A 20,419-nucleotide genomic window follows, 5' to 3' on the forward strand; every position below is an offset into this window, starting at 1 on the left:
ATTGAATTCAAATTCTACCCTCTGCCAAGGTGGGATTCAGACCTGGGCCTCTGGATTATTTGTCCAGTGGCGATACCACTACAGCACCACTTCTCTTGTCCTTTTAATGTGTTCACTTTCTTTCCTTTTGAATGTACCCGCCTCTCCAAGAAGCCTCAATTTGGGCTTGATGCAACAGGCCTTTTAACAGTGGAAGGGGCATAAGTGAGCAGTTTCAGGTTAGCTTCAAAGGAAAAGAAAGGTTAGCACCTAATCATACTGCCTATTTTACTCCCCCACTGAAGCTAACAGTTGCATTCAATTGCTTTTTTTCTGTTCAAAGCTGGAACCCTGCAAACTAAATATGACTTGTGCAGTGTACCTAATTTCTCAGCGTTTATTTCTTCCATGACTGTGTCAACTGCTGCAAAAACATGCTTTTTAAAAAAAAAAGACAAAATTGTTGCAGACAGTGGTTATCAAACAGTGGCTGTCACTACAAAGGACCCGGGTTCGATTCCCACTTTGGGTGACTGTCTGCTCTTGATCTTTTCATTCAGAACTGTCAGCGTGACATTGACCGTCTCAGTTTCTCTGCTTCTGTCATCTACTCTAATCTGTGTTGCTTTCTGAGCGTGCTGCACTCGCTCAGTTCAACCCTGACTTTCCGCCGCCGCCTCTTTACCATGGATACTTGATTCCTCTATATACCTCCATTCCCCACCAACAGAGGCCTGAATAATCCCCATCCACCACCATATTCCTCCGTCTGGCTGAACTTGTCCTTGCACTTAACAATTTATACACGTCCTGTAAGGACTTCATCCCTTGTAAAACACTATTCACAGCACCCCAGGCTGCGTATCATGTATTGGTTTGTTCCACACTGTAACCAATTATTTATTTGTTGATTTACGTTATCGATTATTCTTTTTGTCTACTGTGAAAATTCCCTTGGCCACATAAAAATACTTTTCACTGTACTTTGGTACATGTGACAAATCAATAATTCATTCCCACTCTCCCTGTTCCTTCAACTCTGTCACATCTGTTCTGATGATGCCACTTTCTAAGACCGTGCTGCTGACATGTCTTCATTCTTCTTTAGTCGTGGTTTCCCATCCACTGTGGTCGACAGGGCTCTCAGCTGTCTCTGACCCATCTCCCGTATCTCTACCCTCGCTCCCCTCTCCCAGAGCCAGGAAAGGGTCCCCCTTGTTTTCTCTTTCCACCCTACCAACCTCCCGATTTAAAGAATCATCCTCTGCCAATTTCAGCATGGTGCCACCACCAAACACATCTGCTCACTCCCCCGTCAGCATTTCACAGGGACCATTCCCTCCAGGGTACCCTGGTCCACTCCTCCACATCCTCCAACAACTCGCTCTCTTCCCATGGCACCTTCCCATGCAATCACGGAAGGTATAACACCAGCGCCTTTCTCCATGCTCACATCCAAGGGTCTAAACACTATTTTCAAGTGAGGCAGTGCTTCACGTGCACCTCCTTCAATCTGGTCTATTGCATTTCCTGCTCCCAATGCGATCTATGGAGAGACTAAACACAGACTGGGTGACTGCATTGCAGAACACCTCTGGTCCATCTGTAAGCAGGATCCAGAGCTTCCTGTCACTTGCCATTTCAACTCTCCCTTCTGCTCTCAAGTCCACATGTCCATCCTGGGCCTGTTCACATTCGGCGTGGGCCTACGGTAGTATTTCGGTGAAGCCCAGTGCAAACTGGAGGAACAGCCCCTCGTCTTCCAATTTTAGGCACGTTGTAGCCTTCTGGACTGAACATTTTCAACAACTTCCGACTTTGAACTCTTCTCCTCCACCTTCACCCCAATTTATTTCCTTTTTCTTCCATTGTTCCCCACCCCACTTGAGCCCATCTGTTCCCTGTCCCAGATTGTCCATTAACACATTCTAATCTCTTTTTTTTAATATGCCACAATCGGCACTCTTCCTGGCCTTAATCACACCCATTTTCATTCCCTTTTTCTTTCTGTCCACAACATTCTTGTTAATCTCCACCTATCGCTGGCCCTCTTTTTCCAGCCCCACTGCTCTCTTTCTCTTTCCCCTCCCTCTCTTTTCCCCCCCCCCCCCCCCCCCCCGGCCAACAACAGCAGGAATCTGACCCTATTTCTCATTAACTTCAGCTTTGACAAAGAGCCATCCAGACTCCAAGCGTTAGCTTCCTTCCCCCTCCACAGATGCCATCAGACCTGCTGAGATTGTCCAGTTATTTTGGGTTTTGGTTATCAATGGGTAATGATTATTGAAATGCTAAATGTCTCCTCTTGGTCGTTACAAAGTGTATAATAATTGATGTTTGAAGAGCTGTTAGTGACTGGTTTTGTGCCTCTTCGTTGCCCAGTTAATGAAGATGGTCACAAGCCACACCGAATGAAGGTTCTAGATTTGGTGCTGAGTTAGCTGATCTTGGCCAGGATGGTATAGTAAAGCTGGTGCACCTCACTCCTAGTTTAAACATTGTGTGGAAGGGGAGTAGAAATACCCAGGATTCTCCCAACATTACCACTAACTAGAAAATGTTGGGTGTGACCGAGCTTAGGTTGAATAGCCTTTTTGCTTGAAGCAGGAACCACTTTGCTAGGATGAGTGCCTTAATTCTACTTTTGCATAGGGTAAAAAAAGTAGCACTTTTTAACCTGAGCTGACGTGCGTAGGTTGATGACTTCAGCCTATATTTAAATGCTGATGTGAAGTTAAGAGGGCGGGGGAAGGGGGTGGTGGAATAAATTGGTTCACGCGGAGTGTTTACCCACTGTGAACTTAATACTGGAATAGATGGATTCTATTTAATAACATGGTGCAACATTTAAGCACTATTTAGTAGAGTCCCAGTGGGAAATTCTTTACCCCACCCCAAATCCTGTTTCAGATAAAAATAAATGTCACCTGGGCTAAGTGTCACTAGATAAAATATAATTATACAGTTCCTGCTTGAACCACATAAAAGTGTTTTTCAAACTTTTTTCCCGGGGACCTATTTTTACCAACCGACCTGCGCGACCCACCATTTTCTCTTGCCTTGTTTGTTGCTGACAAAAATGGAGGAAATGGTTTTGGGTCCCTCTGGCCCCCCGACTTGGGGGGTAGAAAAGGCTGCGACCGTTTTTTGTTTTTTTTAAAAAATGCGGCCGCACTGCATGCCCACTTATCGGTGCGCATGATCGGACACGCCTGCGCAATGCGGCCGAATATTTTTTTTCATCTGTTCCTGGCCATTTTGAAGGCCGCTTGCAGCTGCCATTATTAAAAGCCGGCTGTTGCGCACTGATTTGCACGATCGGGAGCGCAGCAACAGATGATTCCACGACCCACCCGCGGGTCGCGCCCCCAAGTTTGACAATGCCTGATTTCAAGCATCTGGTGGCACAAATGTAGATTCAGTTCTGGTGGTAATGTTTTATTAATGGGGCAACTTGAGGGTCCTTTAAACTAGTTCAAATAGTTTATACTATTTTCTTTCGAAAATCCTTTCATTTCATAATGTTTTTCAAAGTTAGCGCATTGACAGTTGTGCGCTAAGTCACAAAACCAGCTTGTGGAAGATACTTGTGACAATTTATTTACTGATCAAAATGGCAGAAAGAGCTGTGACCTAAATATACTGTGTTGGTTGACTCTTATTCAAATTTCACACAAGCCTGGGCATGCTATGTAATATATTGCAGGTCATAGTTCTTAAGCCAGCACTGTCATCAGCATGAAAAGAGCAATTTTGCTCCATTGTTACATGGGTGTTGGATTGTTGAAGTTGAATTAAGTTGCCAGGTCTCCAGATCAACATGTACCTAACAGACCATTTGAGACACTGCATCTTTCTGTCCAGATGACTAAACCAAGAAGTACCCCTCATGCACAGCAGCTAACCATTTCCTGCCTTTATGCTCAGGAGTGTGCTGTAAACCCAAAAGATTGAATGTGGCCATATATGGCCGTGTACATTTTGGCTACCTCAGCCAAGAATATTAGTAATGTCCTGCCAAAGTGACCACAGACATTCCAGTCTCTTGTGTTATGTCTGAATGAGATGGTAGGCTTGTGTAGATCATTGCATTTCGGCGTTGATTAGATTGCCGTGAAACCGTGTGAATGACGCTGTTGTAAATAAAAGCCTGAGACTTGAGTGTTCAAAGCACAGCTCATTAACTCCTTCGAGTGGAGTAACACTTAAGTACTGGTTACTTTTTAATTTTTCAGTTCCTCCAGTTTGCTCAATGATTCAATGCCTTATGTGAGCACAGCAAGCATTAGTGGGTGTGCAAATGTAATGATCTGTGGGGCAGAAGTTGTGGGGCGGGGGTGGTATGTGGTGAACTTACTTGCTGTTCTGAGGTTGATTGGCGAAATGTGATTACACTGTTCAAGACTTTATCACATTCTATTGAATTTGAGCATTTAATGCTTTACATATTTGAGTCGAGAGTGGAATCTGAAGTCAGAAGTAAATACCATTTTAAGATAAAAATGTGTGAACATTTCCTTTTGGGCGGCTAATAAATTTCAGCACATTGCTGTTGCCTCTTCCGTGCCCTGCCCCCTCCCTCACTCAACTGGCCTGTAATATTGCACCTGCATCCTGGTATGAATTTAACATTTTTAAGATGTCTACTTTTTGTTGGCAGAGGAAGAACAGGAGGCTTACCAAAGCTTATAGCATGCCAATCCAACAGCCCATTGAGACGCTGGACTGTTTAATGTATCGGTGGTTAGTTACCAGGAATGTGGCAAATAGACCCACCAAACACAAAAAGGTGCTTGTGGTCAGTTCCACTACACGTGAAATTACATGTGCCACTTGGGCCCATCAAAAAAGTATGGCATGTTGCTGACCAACCATGCAGCTTAATGAAGGCATGGAAACCTGCAGGTATGCCAGTTAGAATCCTAGAATTTACAGTGCAGAAGGAGGCCATTCGGCCCATCAAGTCTGCACTGGCCCTTACAAAGAGCACCCGACTGAAGCCCACGTATCTACCCTATCCCCATAACCCAGTAAACACACACTTAACATTTTTTAAACACCTAAGGGCAATTTAGCATGGCCAATCTACCTAACCCGCACATCTTTGGACTGTGGGAGGAAACCGGAGCACTCGGAGAAAACCCACGCAGACACTGGGAGAGCATGCAGACTCCTGCCGGGCAATCGAACCTGGGACCCTGGAGCTGTGAAGCAACTGTGCTAACCGCTATGCTACCAGCTGTGAAGTATGTATAGCTTGGAGGGACATTGGGGCCTCAATAAGAATGAAGTTGCTGCCCGTGCTGGTTAATTTATAGAGCTGGGATGGATGGTAACTGTAAATGTTAGGCAAGGAGACAAAGAGAACATTGGATATAAAGTACAAGCTGAAATGTGCATATTGCAGTTTCAATAAGCTTTCATTCACTTCCCCCACAAGATAAATAGCTGAAATGTTTCTTATTTTTTTTTCTCCTGATTTCCAAAGATCCATAGCATTTCTAAAAATGAAATTGGTTGAAGGAGTTGTAAAAGGTAGCTTATGCAAGCTAATGTGTCCCCAATGCAAAATGGCTGTGCTGCAATGGGGCCTATAGTTTTCCAGCAGCATTCTTGGTGGCGTTTCCCTTTTTCTTTTAGTAACTTAAACTCCAACCCCCCCACACACCAGTACTGGCATGATGGCACAGTGGTTAGCACTGCTGCCTCACAGCACCAGGGACCAGGCTTCATTCTGACCTTTTGCCGATTGTCTGTGTGGCATTTGCACATTCTCCCCATGTCTGTGTGGGTTTTCTCCACGTGCTCTGGTTTCCTCTCACGGTCCAAAGCTGTGCGGGTTGGGTGGATTGACCATGCTTAATTGTCCCTTTTGTGTTCAAAGGTTAGGTGGGGTTATGGGGATAGGATGAGGGTGTGGGGTTATGGGGAGAGGACGAGGGCGTGGGCTGAGGTAGGCTTCTCTTGGGAAGGGTAAGTGCAGACTCTGGGCTGAATGGCTTTCTTCCACACTGAAACCAGACCAGAAATAAAAAGCAAAAGAATTGTTCATTATTCTGATTTGTACAATATCAAGAACATTGCACCAAATCTGCAGCAGGTGTGCACCAAATCTGCAGTACAGAAACTGGCTCTTTTGGCCCAACTGGTTTGGTGTTTGCTGCATTTGAACTTCCTTCCGCATCTTTATCCAACTTTATAATCGTGACTCCATTTGTCCCAACGCTGGGGCGCGATTCTCCGGCGGCCGGGGAATCTGCATCAACCACGCCGCTGGTCGGGGGCCGCTGGAAAAGGCTCCTGCAGTGTATCTGCGGGCGACGGGCCGAGTCCTGCCGGCGTGGTTCCACCTGGTACCACCCAGTGGGTGGTCAGACCCCTGGCCGCGGTGGACGTCCTGGTGGAGGTCAGGGGGGGAAGAGGGATCTGACTCTGAGGGAGGCTTCCACAGGGTCCAGGCCTGTGATCGAGGGCTTCCGATCGGTGGGCGGCCGCGATCTGGAGGGGGCCTACCTCCTTCCGCACGGCCCGCTGTAAGGTCCCCGACTTGTTGCTCCTCGCTGGCGCGGAGACGGCAACCATGTGCCGGTGCAGGGTGGCCCGGAGACGGAGCAGTTCACAGTACTCGGCACCGTGCTGGCCCCCTGAAGACCAGTGAATTGCTGGGCCAGGAGACCTGTAGATGCCGGCGTACACCACTCAAAGTGTTTACGCCGGCGTCAACACCTGGCCGGGAGTTTGGAGAATCCTGGCCTTGACTTCTTGTTTTAGTCTCTTGCATGAATTGAAATGTGCTTTATCTGCATTTACCCCACTGGCCTAGTTTTGCACTCTCCAGTCTTCTATGTAGCCATTTATAATTCTGCAGATTGTATTTGGCGTCACACCCTCTTTTGGTATATGTATTCTGTGAACTGGGTGATGCTTGTCCTATCACATTACAGGGCAGCATTTTCTCGGGCTGTTGGAGGCAGGTTTGGGGACAAGTCCCATAATGGCAACATTCAAACATGGCACTCCCTTCTAGATTCCCTGGGATGGCATTGAAGGTGAGTGGGAACTCCCTTTTGATCCGTCCAATAAACACATGAGGTAATATAGTAGTAGTTATGCCAATTATGTAGTCCTTTGCTCTGATTCCTGGATTTTCCAGCCTTGAACCCTGTTTATTTTTAAATTTCCCCCCCTTTTTTTAAATTAAGGGGCAATTTAGTGTTGTTAGTCCACTTGCCATGCACATCTTTTGGGGTGGGGGGGGGAAGATCCACACAGACATGGGGAGAATGTGAAAACTCCACGCGGGCAGTGGGCCGCGATCGAACCCAGGTCCTAGGTGCCATGAGGACCACAGACCAGATCAAACCCTGGTCCTCTGCTGTGAAGACCACAATAGACCACATCAACATGTGCTGTGACTGGCAATATGCCTGTTGCCTGGAAGGCCTACCTCCCTCTCCTATGTCTCTTGCCAAATTGTGTGTTCTCTTAAGGAGAGAAGCAGAGAGGACTGGTAAGTTTTGTGCGTATAGGAGGGAAGGACACTATATTTGAGGTGACTGAGACATGTGTGTGAGAGCTGCAGGTAAGCCAGTTTAGGCTGCTTCGATAGGGATGCAAGATGCCTACAGAAAGGGGAATGAGTGGACTTTCAAGGTATGCTGAACTGAGGTGTGCTATGCGAAGAATGCTGGGCTGGTCGGTGTAGGCCTTGTCACCGGAGAATATTTTGCCACTCTACCTGCCATGCCCTCTTGATGTGCTGTTTCCAGGGTGGAGGGAGCACACTCTCCTGCTGCTTTCTTAGCCACTTCTATCTGCAGCTGCTTGTTTAAAAAGGTGGTTCCCTTCTGTTGTGTCTATGGCTCCCCTGATCATGGAGACGCACACAGAACGAGTGTATGGTTGAAAGAAGTATTTATTCTTGACACGTAGAAAGGTAACCAACAATTCTACATACAGCCAATTGTGTCTTTTACTAAGGAGCTACGGTGAGATACGATGCTCATTGTCCGTCCTGCTACCAACTGCCTGCGGGTCGTCCGTCCCCCGGTATATGTTTGTCTCCATGTGGTGTCTGGTTCCATCTACGGCAGGAGGTCATGACTGTCACTACATGTATTGATCATTAGCTATATACATTGGTACTGTTATATACATTGGTGCAACTATGTACAGTTGTATGCAGATATGCACATGTACATATCACCTCTTCCCCTCGGTGAGCTCACCTTTTACAGTCCCACCTGCTTCAAGCGAGGCCTCCCAAGTAAGAGCAAGAGATCCAGGGCTCAACCTTCCCACATCTCTCTCCATTCATGTGGGCATGACAGGCCAAGAATGCTAGTGAGCCTTCTGACCCATCTTGTGATTCCTTTAACTTGAAATCTGTCCTTTTTCTTAAAAGGCTGGGTGTGTTATTTTCATAACACCCTGCTTCCCCCCAGCCCCATGCCTCCAAATTGGTCAAGGTGGGATTCCAGTTTGCTTTGTTTAAGAGCAGCTGCCTGGCGTGCTGTGCAGAGTTGGGTTCCAAACCTGAAATATTCCCAAATGGGTGGCAGGCCAAGATGATGAGATTCCAGCCGCCATTTTAAACCGAATAGCATCAATTAAATATTCATTGCTAAATTGTGAGTGCAGGTGATACAAGGAGGAAAAGCTGGAGTTGAGATGGTAAGTGTCCCAAAAAATGTTTAAATAATCTCCAGATCGTTCTTGTGCCCTCTCTCCAGTACCCCTCTGTCCTCTTTATAATATGATGTGGAGATGCCGGTGTTGGACTGGGGTGGGCACAGTAAGAAGTCTTGCAACACCAGGTTAAAGTCCCAACAGGTTTGTTTTGAATCACGAGCTTTCAGAGCACAGCTCCTTCCTCGGGTGAAAGATGAAGGAGCTGCGCTCCGGAATAAGCTAGTGTTCGAAACAAACCTATTGGACTTTACCTGGTGTTGTAAGACTTCTTACTATTTATAATACAGAGACTAAAATTCAGTGAGTGTAGCTTAACCAAGGTTCATTTAAGAGAAAAGCAAAATCTAATTAAAAACAGAACATGCTGAGAAACCTCAGGATGTCTCGCAGCATCTGTGGAGAGAGAAATTGGGTAACGTTTCGTATGGCTGCTCTTCAGAGCTATAAAGTTCCAGTTTATGCATGACTTTCCTGCTTTTCAATGCTTTCCTCTTTTAAAATGAACACATACTTTGTTTGCTTTTTCTGTGTCCTCATTAACATGTGTTGCTTCATTTAAAAAAAAAAAAAAAATGATTTTTAATATCCGTACCCCAGGTCACTGTTTTCCCCTCTGATTCAAACTCCTTGCTATTGAGCCAGGTGACTCCATTATTCTTCTGTGTCTCACTGGTCGATATTAAAATGTATTTTCCCCTAAATTTCCTGGCCATTCGACAAACTTGTCTTCTGGTGTATTTTGTCCCTTTTTTTCTTTTTATTAAAGGCACCTCTCAATTTGTAAATTGTTAGCAAAATGTAAGCAACATGGGTGTACACTTCCTAATTGTACAAAGAATCTTTAAACATTTGAAACAGTGAAAAGTCTTGCAGCTTAGTTTTTTGATTTTCACCCTTTCAAATATATTAATGTCTGTCGAGTTTTATTGAACTGTAGAACACTAGGACACAAATCCTGTAGCTGTCAATGGTGAAACAAACCATGACCAAACAAGCATTTGGTACACCCATGATGAATTGTTTATTTAGATGACATAGCAATACACTTTGTATACTGGTGCATGGCATTTTTCGTGGTTTAGACTTTATTTCCTAACATTCTTTATTCCGCTGAATTTGTGGAGCTATTATTTACGTATGCTGCTTGCAATTCTTCCATGTTCTAATTTGTGAACAAAAGAATGGTCTGTCATTTCATTTTCTAATCTATTTAATCTGGTTGTGTTTACGAAAGAAAGGATCTGAGAGTTTGTATTGACCATTGTCTCTTTGTAAATGAATAACTAAACTAATGGTTTACTTCATTATAACACTTGCATCTTCCCACTATTCTTGGCTGTAACCTTTTGAAGATTTTCAGATTGGGCGATTGTCTGCATTGACTGGTTTGCTGAATACTATCGTTTAACTTTTTAAGGACATCTTGGGGATGGAATAAGTCTAATTATATCTGAAGTGCTGGCTGAACTCGAATGGATCTTACTCGAATACATCTGAACAATAAATTAGCATAAAACAATTTGGGTCTAAGCGTGCACTAAAATAAAAGTGAATGCTGGGAATCTCGTGAAAATGTGCTTGAAATACTCAGCAAGCATGGTAGCATCTGTGGCGATAGCATTAACGTTTCTAAGTCTAATGTGAGAGTGGCACAATGATTATTATTGCTGCCTCACACAGCCCCAGGGACCCGGGCTCCGTTCCGGCCTTGGGTGACCGTCTGGAGTTTGCGCATTCTTCCAGTGTCTGTGGGTTTCTTCCTGGTACTCCGGTTTCCTCCCACAGTGCAAGGATGTGTAGGTTAGGTGGGGTTACAGGGATAGAGCGGGGAGTGGGCCTCGGCAGGGTGCTCTTTCAGAGGGTTGGTGCGGACTCGATGGGCCGAATGGCTTCCTTCTGCATTGGATTCTCTGTTTCTATGACTCTCCCTTCAGTTCTGAAGAAAAATTGAGATTGATAGGGAGTGGATCTGCAAAAGGGGAAGGTCTGGCTGATTGATTAAATAATTAAAAGATCCTCTTGATCAAAAGGCAACGGAAGTGGTAATGGTTGTAGCAAAGAAACCACACGTTGGTCCAGAGTGAAGTGTTAATGGCAGAATAATGAATTGCTCTGTCTGAAAGCAAAACCATGAAAACAAGATGGAGTGGCTTCGATCTTGCATCACCTATCTCTGAGCTCCAATTTATTCAGCCTATCTCTAAGCTCCAATTTATTCAGCCATCATTTGTGCACATTAGGCACATGTTTAAGAAGTCAGGGAATCATTTCAACTTCGACCTGCAACTCCAAGATTACTTGACAAAGCTATCAAAACCAACCTTTTCTCGTGCCTGTTGTACATTTAAAAATTACAATTTCCTTACACCCAATATTCCATAACTTTTTAGGCTGTGTGATAATCTGTGCCTTAGCCATGTGAAAGACCGTTGAACTCCTGTTAGCATGTATTCCTTTGTTAAGAACATGAGAACTAGGAATAGGCATTTCAACCCCTCAAGCCTTTTCCACCATTCAATAAGATCATGGCTGATGTCATCTTGACTTCAACTCTACTTTCCTGCCCATTCTCTATATCCCTCCAACCCATTACTAATTAAAAATCTGTCAAATTTACACTCATCCTGGCATCTACCGCACTTGGGTAATGAATTCCACAAATTTACCGCCCTTGAAAGAAATAATTTCTCCTCACCCCTTATCCTAAAATGATGGCCTCTTCTTTTAGATTGCCCCACAAGAGGAAATATCCTCTGTCTAATTTGTCATTCTCTTTATTTGTCATTCTCTTTATCATCTTGTCTACCTCGATTAGATCTCCTCTCATCCTTCTAAACTTGAGAGTATAGGCCACAACTGTTCAATGCATATAATGCCTTATCTCTGGAATCAATCTCGGGAAGGTTAAGCAGGTTGTGCTGGTAGTAGTTTTACTAAACCCCTGTGCAGACGGGGAGAACATTTGGGAGAACATTTGATGCAGAATTAATTTGTTTGCATAGACATTTTACGCATCCAGTTTAAATTTAAGGTAAAAGTAAATTACATGATCTAAATGGAGATCAGATATTTTCAACACTTAATCCAGCACTCTTTAATATTTTGTGAAATATCAGTTTTAAATGTGACGTGTGGGTACAGTCTAGATTTCAACATCATAAGCAAAACGCTTGCGACTTTCCCAAGTTTTTAATTTAGCTAGGTGTGACACCAATCGAAAGAAATGCTTCCATCCTGAATGAGCTACCTGGTGGGTACACAGTGCCACAGTGGGTAGCACTGCTGCCTCAGAGCCAGGAACCTTGGTTCGATTCAAGCCGTGGGCCACTGCGCCTGGAGTTTGTACGTTCTCCCCGTGTCTGCGTGGGTTTCCTCTGGGTGCTCTGGTTTTTTTTCTCCCACAGTCCAAAGAGGTGCACAGTCCAAAAATGTGCAAGTTAGGATGGATTGCCCATGCTAAATTGCCCCTCGTGTCCAAAGATGTGGAGGTTGGGTTACAGGGTTGGTGAAGTGCACATTTGGAGGGTCGGTGCAGACTCGATGGGACGAATGGCCGCCTTCTGCCCTGTGGGGATTCTATATGGGGATTTCTTTTTATGATTGTTTAAAATGAACCAAAATAGCTTTGGGTGGTTTTCTGTCCCTGCAATGCTGTCCCTCAGTCCCACCACCACACCATCCCAAAAATGCAACAAACATTCAGTGCAGTGCTATTCAATATCTGCTATTTCCCAAGTTTCCTTTTTTTGTACTTGTGTAAAGAAGGCATTTTTTTCCTTGTGATTGAATAGTTTTTTTTTTCTCTTGCTCTGATGCCCCTGTTTGTGTTCTTCCTTAGGTTGTGAAGACCATTGGGCTTCGTGAGGTCTGGTTCTTTGGACTTCAGTATCAAGATACAAAGGGCTTCTCTACCTGGCTGAAACTCAACAAAAAGGTCTGTTACTAAATATGCTTTGCAAGTGCCACATAGAAGAGTTGTCATTGCTTGCTAATAATCAGGGGATAAGTGAGTAAATTGTAAGTAAATGTAAAGGATACATTTTTAACACTTTGTTTTTGATTTTGGGGAGGCGGTGGCGTAGTGGTATTGTCACTAGACCCCAGAGACCCAGGGTAATGCTCTGGGGTCCCAGGTTCGAATCCCACCATGGCAGATGGTAAAATTTGAATTAAATCTGGAAGTCAAATGACCATGAAACCATTGCCAATTGTCATAACAACCCATCTGTTTCACCAATGTTCTTTTTTAGGGAAGGAATTCTGAAGTCCTTACCTGCTCTGGCCTACATGTGACTCCGGACCCACAAAGCAATGCAGTTAACTCTTAACAACCCTCCGCTGAAATGGTGTAGCAAGCCACTCCAGGGCAATTAGGGATGGGCAACAAATGCTGGTCCAGCCAGCGACACCCACATCCCAGGAACTAATAAAAAAATAATAAAAAATACTCCACCACAATATGTTTTTATGTAACAGCTTTTTAAAATTTGAAATAAATCTTCTGGTACTTGAGGTTAAAAAAAGACCAATAGGGTGCTGAGCCAAAGGAGAAGATCTGAGGGGGTGGTTTACTTTATTTATTTATTTATTTATTTATTTTTTATTTTAAAAAAAAATGTCAGTGTTATTAAAGTCAGCAAGTCCATTTATTTACCTAGTGGCCTGGATCTTGCAGCCCCAATGGTGGCGACTGAGTTATTTATGGCTATTGCGGCTGCAGTCGAGGTGCAGCTTCTGGGAAGCTGAATTGTGATTGAATCCAGACATTGTGGTTTGCTAGAATGGGCTCTTGGGGAGTGCATACTGACTGTCTTGCCAGGACTTGTTAGTGTGGAGACTTGGGCTGTTTGCCTGGTACTTGCCTCCATATTTATTTAGGGCTGCTGCTAGGAGCACAGCCCATGAAGCCAGGAGACGTGTCAAAGCATTCCCACTCCTGGCCCTGCTCCACGCCCATCTCCTCCATCCTGTCATTGTCGAAGAAGAGTTGGGTGGGAAATGAGCGTGCTGGCGGTGAGCGCTATCTGGGCTGTTGGGGAGGGCAGCTAGAACTGAGAGTGAAATTAAAGGAAACATTTAAAATGATTTAAGAGCAGTTATCATTGAGCTGAAGGCAGACCTCAAAGGGGGTGTCTTCACTTTGTGCGATGTCAAAAGGAGACTTTGCTGGAGCGTGCCTTGTCACTCGGCCTCACTGGTGTATTCATGCTCCAGCAAGGAGAGACGTTCCTGTTGTAGCCTATGAACAAAGCAAGAATGTAATTTTAAATGCAGTCAGCAGTGTAGGCCTCTTCGCTTGCACTGGCCACAAGATCCAGGCCAATATTTTCCAATATGCGTGAGAGCTAGATGTTAAAACAGACAGTTGGCTGGCACCATTGGATTTTAAGAAGGGAGATCTAAGAGATGGTCCTTTGGAGCCAGACTGCATGCATTGAAGAAAGTCTATCCTATGTGATTTCAGATTTAAATTTATTGTTAAGATAACTTGAGCCACTGTGAGGATAACACAGGCCTACCAGTAGGCCTATGTTTAAATTGGTTATTTAACCTCTTTCTCCCTGTAGACCCCTCTTGAGACACTGACTTGTGCTTTCTTTTCCTCAAAACAAGATTTTAGAAATTATAAAATCCAAACTTGACACCCACCCGCTCATTATTTTCTGATTGACCTAGTTGCCTGGGCCTTTTCCGTTCCGGTTCAGGCTACCACCGAAACATTATTATCATTGGCACTCACTTTGGCCGCCTTGAGACCTGTTCTGCCAGCTAAACTAGGTTGGCTGATCCTGGTTGTGTAGCTGAAGTGCTTAACACATTTTTTTGGACAGCTTGTACATTAAACTAAACAAGAGACTGTGCAACATCAATATGAGACCTGTAGGTAATTTCTTTTTGCATGATTCACATTTATGCACGAATGAAGGAATATTATAACTGTAGGGCAAATGTGACACTCAGCAGGGTTAAGTCCGAATTGGAGTGACTTTGAAGAATCCTCGTGGTCAAGAGGGCAATTCCTCTAAACCGGATTGGCCTGTTTCTGGAGCATGTCTTCTGTGTGCATTTTTCTCATTTTGGGGGGGGGGGGGGGGGGGGTTCCTATGCTGCACAAGCTCCAGTCACTTGTTTGCCAAGACCTAATAAATTAAATCCTATACTGCCCTAGTATAGTTGAAAATGGCATGCAGACACCACACTGACCTGCATTGTGCAATGACTGGCAGTGCAATGTTTTGGATGAAATGCAAAAGAGCAGTTGGTGTCTCAGCTTTGAGAGCCAGCAAGTAAAAGAAATACAATTAGTTAGAAGAACTGTCTTGCTGTTGCTATTTAAAGCATGTGTATTCATTATTCTGACTCTGAATCTGTCTTGCATATTGTTTTCAGGTTGGGCAAAGCAAAATCATTTTGTGCCTTTGAAATCTGGTCAGTCGAGTACTTTTAATGTTTACATAGTATATCTATTTAAAAAAGAACCCTGGAAACGCCATCATGTACAAGCTCCTCCCCCCCCCCCCCCCCCCCCCACCTTAAGCCATGCCATTATGACTTTAAAAAATTGCCATTGTCAATGTACCCTGCACCAGATGAACAGCAGCTCTTCCAGAAGGTGGCTCTCCACCAGCTTCTTGAGGGCAATTGGAGTTGGGCAGCTAATGCTAGCCTTGCCAGCAATGCCCATATCCCACAAAATAATTGAAAATACTGCTTTGTCAGGTGCGCCACCTTGGTGGGGCATCAAGCTACTGACTGTCTAATGCCAAGATCCTGTCTGATCATTCAGGTGGAAGTTGAGATTCAGTGATGTCATTCAAATAAGAGCAGAAAGTACTCCTGTTGTCTTTGCTATTATTCATTCTCCTCATTGCTATTTTTGGACCATTACCAGCCAGGAATGGCTGCTATATTTGCCATGCACAAAGGGATTCATTCTTGCAAACAGTTTTTGAAACATTGCAATGATGTGCTTTATAACTTTTTCCACTTTTGTCACGAAGCACATCTGCGACGCCTCTGCTATCACTTTTTAAACCCACTGTGTTGGCAATTCTGAAAGAATAGCCCATTAAAACGCTCCCATTTAAAACCTTTTTCCTCCTTTAATAAGCATCACCTGGCCTATTGCAGGGGTGTGTGAAGGTGCAATATAGTTTATTTTCTGAAGGTTATAGCTCTCGATCTGAAATACAAATGAACTTAATGGGCTTTATATCTAATACTTTTTTTTTTAAACGATTATAGTTTGGCACTTGCAACCATCCTGTACTTTGTCAAAGTCACATCATTGCAGTTTTTTAATGTTCAAGGACCGTATATCCAAGCACAAAATCATGGTCGAGTTCAGTCCTGTTGCCTAAAAGAATTGTCGAGGACTTCAGTCCTTGTGGTCCATCTGCGCATGGAAGCAGAGTAGATGACCAATATTCCAAGTGAAATTATTCAAATTGGGCTAATGTACCGGTACTTGTTTTTGATCATCTACATTTCCGCACAGACTTGAGATACATTAAGTTGTGATTTTGTGTGTTTTAGGTAACTCAGCAAGATGTTCGAAAAGAATCTCCACTGCTTTTCAAGTTCAGAGCAAAATTCTTTCCAGAAGATGTATCTGAGGAACTCATTCAGGAGATAACGCAGCGCCTCTTCTTTCTGCAAGTGAAAGAGGGCATTCTGAACGATGACATCTACTGCCCCCCAGAGACTGCAGTACTATTGGCTTCTTATGCTGTGCAGGTCAAATATGGAGATTTCAATAAAGATGCCCACAAAGTGGGCTATTTGTCAAATGACCGTCTACTTCCACAGCGGTAAATGTCTTTCTTTTGCTTTACAATAATGGCCACAATTATTTTACCTGAGCCGTTTAGAAGAGTTGTAGGTAGATAGATTAAATTAAGTAGGCAAACCAAAATGGAGCTACCTAAAAATGTCATAATTAAGTTTTTACATTGCCACAATGTGATTCAATGGTGAATGAGCCCCACAGTTCAGGGATTCTATGTGAGAGGCCAATGTTTTGCTTTGTTAATAATTTGACTTTTAACAATCAACTTGCAGGCTATTAACTAAAATGAAATTTCTGATTTAATAATGTCGGCATAGTAAAGAGCCATGGGCACAAAGGTCCTAAGTTTTGTTTTGGAAGCTATATTAAATCTCTGCCAGGGCAGCAGTTAAAAGTTTGATGCCATAGCAGTGATGGAGCAAAGGATTAATGATCGGGCCTACTCCTGATCCCAATCTCGAGACCAATACTGAAATATATATATCTGATGGTATATATGATAGGCAGAGATGTGATTGGTCTCTGTGTCAGGGGTAGAGAGCGATTGGAAATGTTGATGCATCGTATTGAAATAGATATAGATTATTTAAGTTACATCTTGGTAAAGTTGAATTATTTTGATGTTGGCCTATTTCTTATGCCTTTTGTCATAGTGAACACTTTCCTCATTTTGCATTTGCCCACTTTACTCTCCCATTTCATAGCAAAAGGACTGGTAGTTATTAACTATCTGCATTGTATACTTGTATATTTTAGCTGAGCCAGTCATCTCTATCTCTTGTATAGGCTGCCTGGTTTGGTTGTCCCAATTGTAGTCTCTGGTTATTTTCTGTGTCTTAATCACATTGCCTGGCTTGTGGAGAGAAACCACGGTAGTACAATGGTTAGCACAGTTGCTTCACAGCTCCAGGGTCCCAGGTTCGATTCCTGGATTGGGTCACTGTCTGTGCGGAGTCTGCACATTCTCCCCGTATCTGCGTGGATTTCCTCCAGGTGCTCCAGTTTCCTCCCATAGTCCAAAGATGTGCAGGTTGGGTGGATTGTCCATGCTAAATTGCCATTGAGTTAGGTGGGGTTACTGGGCCAAGGGGATGTGTGGGATGTTCTTTCCAAGAGCTGGTGCAGACTCGATGGGCCGAATGGCCTCCTTCTGCACTGTACGTTCTATGAATCTTTCTTTCCCACGTGCAAAATAGTCAAATGTCCAGGCAGTTAGATACAATCCAAGTTGTATTGCCTTTCTCTGATCCGTTTTTAGTCTTAATTCTTGCATTAAATTGTTAACCTGGGTATATTTTAGTAATCCAATCTTGTTGAGTAGATTTTTAATGAGTTAAATATCCACTCTTCTTTCAGTGCCTGGAGACGCAGGTGATATTTTAATTACTAGTTTGTTTTTTTATATATACTAGTTTGTGTTTATGTCTTCTGTTTGTGGGTGGTGTTGGGGACTGGAACACTTTTTTTTTTTTCCTGTCTCCCAAAAACTCCCAGGTCCGATATCCCACAGAATAAAACTCTCTCTTTGGTCTTGACGGCATACGACTCGGGGATTTTCACAGTAATTTCATTGCAGTTCATGCAAGCTTATTTGTGGCACTAATAAAGATTATTATTATTATTGTATCTCAATACCACCTTCTTCCCCATTATATTACTGGCCCCCACTAGCCATTTTGTAGAATCTTAAGACATTTAGGCAGTTTTTATAATGTTAGAGTGGGGGGTTTGTGATATATGGACCCATATCCAAACTATTCAGTTCCACTTGTTTAGTCCACAGACTGGTTGTCCTATGGTCTTTGGTGCTGAATTAAGGGCCTATTTTGTTTCCGCTTAGAACTAAAATTCAGATTGCGCAAACTTACCCTGCTAGTTATAGGGACACAAAATATGTTCAGACTGAAAGTCTCCTGTATGAGTCCACCTCTCCCATTTCCTAAATTTAGGCGTACTGGTTCTGGCAGCAAAAGAGAAAATGCTGGAAAATGTATGACTGCTAAACTGTTTCTGGCAGGTAGGATCTGTACTATTTCAAGAAACAAATAACATTTATTGGGAGTTTTTCTAATACTTGGAACATGGCTGCAAGGCAGTGCTGAAATAGTTCAGGGTGATTGTTTGTTTCCTCCTCTTCTCTTTCCCCCCCCCCTCCCCACGCTTAAACTCTACCTGGGAGAAAGCAGAGGAGAAGCTGCAGATAGCCTGTAGTGTGCGCAACTCCCTTCGCACCACAGTCTTGCCTCCGTTGAAATAAATGCACGAGCCTCCTGCTCACTCCGCTTTTTTTCCCCAAGACTTCGACTGTGGAACTCCACCTGCCTGGGGTTAACCCTACCTCTTGCAGTCAAAGTACATTTAGCTTGGCATCACCTAAACACTTTGCAGGTTGATGTAGTGGCTTAATGCTTCAAAAAATTGATATCTAATCCTATGAACAGATTTGGTTTATTAATTTGCAGAGTGGTATTGCATTTTCAAATGTACAACTTCAATTGAAAGTGCAGCTATCGATCTCCAAGTATGACTGCTAAACTGACGAATGTAATGAGATAAACGTAGGAATACAGCTGCACTGGTGCTTTTTCAGTTTTAAATAATCAGTCACTAGGCATATCCATATGGATATAACCCAACTTATTTAAGATGACTTTCCTCTGGGAATCTGTTTTTATACGGTTTTTAATGGTGCAACTATTCCTTCCTCCCTTCAGTGTCCTGGAACAACACAAGTTAAACAAAGAGCAATGGGAGGATCGGATCCAGATCTGGCATGAAGAGCACCGAGGGATGATCAGGTATACCAGGAGTTGTCAGTGCAATGCTTTTGTAGGGAAGTTCCATCTTTTTAACCAAACTGGAGTAATTTACGGTTAGTCTTACAAAAACAAATTTGGTCACTCAACAATGAACTGGGTGTTCTTTCCATCTGAAATTCTAATATTGACTGAGTGGCAATTCTTCAACGTCAAGTGTATCTTTGTTTAGGACCAAAATACCAACTGTTTGCATTGACACCCACAGTATTAGCAGCACAAGAGATGGCTGACTTGCATGCTGTGACTGCTTTTAGTGACAGATGTAACTTGGCTTGTTGATGGATTGTGTGGAGAGAGTGACGAAGAGGCCGGACCATATTGTGTGGTGTGCTAGAAGGTCGCCCTGCAGTTTTGAGTGGGGAAATGTAGGCCTTGTATGCCTTCATCTCCATCTTCAAAATGCACCCTATATTTCACCAGTATAGTGTCCAAGTTGATCACAAACCAATACTTTTGGAAAAAGTCAAGATTAGTTTTGCATTGAATAAGGCTGTCCAAGCTATCGATTTCATCTATGTTGGATTTGGAATACCCAGGTATTCACTCCGTCATCCATGTCTTGTTTATGGTGGTTATGTTTATGATGGTTACATTTGTCAACGTCAGGAGAAGACCATTAAAACTTGCAAATTGCTGAAGTATGCCTTTTATTTAGATTACTGATACCATTACAGAAATGAACCTAATTCAGTTCATTGTTCTGGTTTTTAGTAAGCTGTAATTTGGCCGCCTCCTTGTGGCTGCTGTGCTTCCCAATACACTCATTTTAAACTTCTGAAATGAGTTCTGGGCAATTTTATTCTGCATTCATTATAATGCAAGCATATTGTGTGTACTTTATTTTTACGGGTTTAAATTTTTGATTTTTCAAGCTCCGGACCCGAGTGAGTATAAGAGCCAGTGCAAATAAGTATGGTTTCTATTATATACATCTTCCTTTCTTTAAATTATATTGGCCAAATTAATTTAAATCAAAATTAAATTGTTGCTCATGACGGAACCAAATATTTTGTGCTTAATTTGGATTATAATTATTGCCAATGAGACTCATTGAAAAGATGTGAGCTGTGTGAAAAATTAATTTCAGCAGATCCTATGATGAGAACTAGGGAGATATCTAGGAAGCCGAAATGTCCTCATA

General features: G+C 43.3%; 1 protein-coding gene across 1 annotated transcript in view; it reads left to right on the plus strand.

Moving 5' to 3' along the window:
- The window catches only part of msna (moesin a), a 104,095-nt gene that overhangs the window by 60,462 nt on the left and 23,214 nt on the right, over positions 1 to 20,419 (plus strand). Inside the window, exons 3-5 of the mRNA XM_038774582.1 lie at positions 12,509 to 12,604; positions 16,207 to 16,481; positions 19,174 to 19,257. Coding sequence (XP_038630510.1) covers positions 12,509 to 12,604; positions 16,207 to 16,481; positions 19,174 to 19,257 — 455 coding nt within the window. The remainder of the gene's footprint in view (positions 1 to 12,508; positions 12,605 to 16,206; positions 16,482 to 19,173; positions 19,258 to 20,419) is intronic.

The sequence above is a fragment of the Scyliorhinus canicula genome, chromosome 17 (assembly GCF_902713615.1).
Source record: "Scyliorhinus canicula chromosome 17, sScyCan1.1, whole genome shotgun sequence".
Classification (NCBI taxonomy): Eukaryota; Metazoa; Chordata; class Chondrichthyes; order Carcharhiniformes; family Scyliorhinidae; genus Scyliorhinus; species Scyliorhinus canicula.